Source organism: Arachis ipaensis, chromosome B01 (genome assembly GCF_000816755.2).
Source record: "Arachis ipaensis cultivar K30076 chromosome B01, Araip1.1, whole genome shotgun sequence".
Lineage (NCBI taxonomy): Eukaryota > Viridiplantae > Streptophyta > Magnoliopsida > Fabales > Fabaceae > Arachis > Arachis ipaensis.
Window position 1 is genome coordinate 129,501,884 of NC_029785.2, and position 1,275 is coordinate 129,503,158.

The following is a 1,275-nucleotide window of genomic DNA, read 5'->3' on the forward strand; positions in this document are numbered from 1 at the left end:
TATTTAAAAACTAAAAATAACATTCATTCGCCAATCAATCATAACTCAAATAGCATAGTCTTTCCATACTCATCTAAGAGGTCACAGTTCGAGTCTCTCTATGATAAAAAAAAATAACATTCATTCAAATACAATATCAAAGTTACTAAAACTGATTTAGTGATGATAATTGAGATTAGATAGTAATTAGACCTACATTTTAATAGTTGAATTTATTTTTATAATCGAGATCAATTATACTATGTGTTTATTAAATATCAGTCATTAATTTAATCATTCCTGTAAAATACATATTACAATATAAAATATATATTAAAAAAATAAATAATATATTTATATATCCGATCCACAAATACAAAATGATTGATCGAGTTATTTACACGATATTTTTAAGCAAAAATTTCATTAACATCAAAGTTTACTCACTTTTATTTTTAATATGAAATTAACTAAGTTTTTAATTGTTATGATTAATTAAGTGTCAAGTTTGATGGAATATTATTACAAATAGGTACTTTCTTGTGACAAACGCAACATCATGTGGATACGCAGCCGTGTCACTACTCCTAACCGCCGCAAACAGAGATGGCAAGAGCAAGCACTTGCGGATACTAATCTTTGTCCTTGACGCGTTCATGGTGGCTTTGCTGTTCTCCGGCATCGGCGCGGCTTCGGCCGTGGGCATACTTGGGTACCATGGAAACTCTCACGTTCAATGGAAGAAAGTGTGCAATGTGTTCGGCAAATTTTGTCACCAAATGGTTGCTTCCATTGGTTTATCATTGCTTGGATCAGTAGCATTCCTCTTCTTGGTTATGCTTCCTTTAATTTCTTCAGCTTAGTTGGTTGATAAATGTCACTCTAGCGTGCCAACTTGGGAACCTTCATTGTAGTTCAAAAGTTGTTGCATACTATTTATTGTGTTAATCAATGTCACATGCTTCTGAGTTGTGACAATTTGACTGCTGCTTGCGCTATAAATCAATATCTACATGGGATATTAATTTAAAAACATATCTGTAAACGTTACTGATAAATATATTTCTTTGGTTTTGAGAATATAATAAAATAAAATACTAAAAACATAACATAAAAGATAAAGATATTAGTGTGGCTTAAGTGTTTTTTATTGTTTTAATTTTTTTCGTTGTACATAATATTTTATAACCCCCAATAGGTAAAGGGGTAATTTGTCCGGAATATGAATTCCATTTAATAGTTTGCTTCATTTAAGGTTTTTAAATTTTTTTTTTTTTTTTTTGGGGGTGGGGTTTT

At 30.4% G+C, this 1,275-nt stretch overlaps 1 protein-coding gene across 1 annotated transcript in view; it reads left to right on the forward strand.

Moving 5' to 3' along the window:
* The window catches only part of LOC107638243 (CASP-like protein 1E2), a 3,539-nt gene extending 2,483 nt beyond the window's left edge, over positions 1-1,056 (forward strand). Inside the window, exon 2 of the mRNA XM_016341423.2 lies at positions 512-1,056. Within this exon, the coding sequence (XP_016196909.1) occupies positions 512-842 (331 nt within the window). The 3' untranslated portion in view covers positions 843-1,056. The remainder of the gene's footprint in view (positions 1-511) is intronic.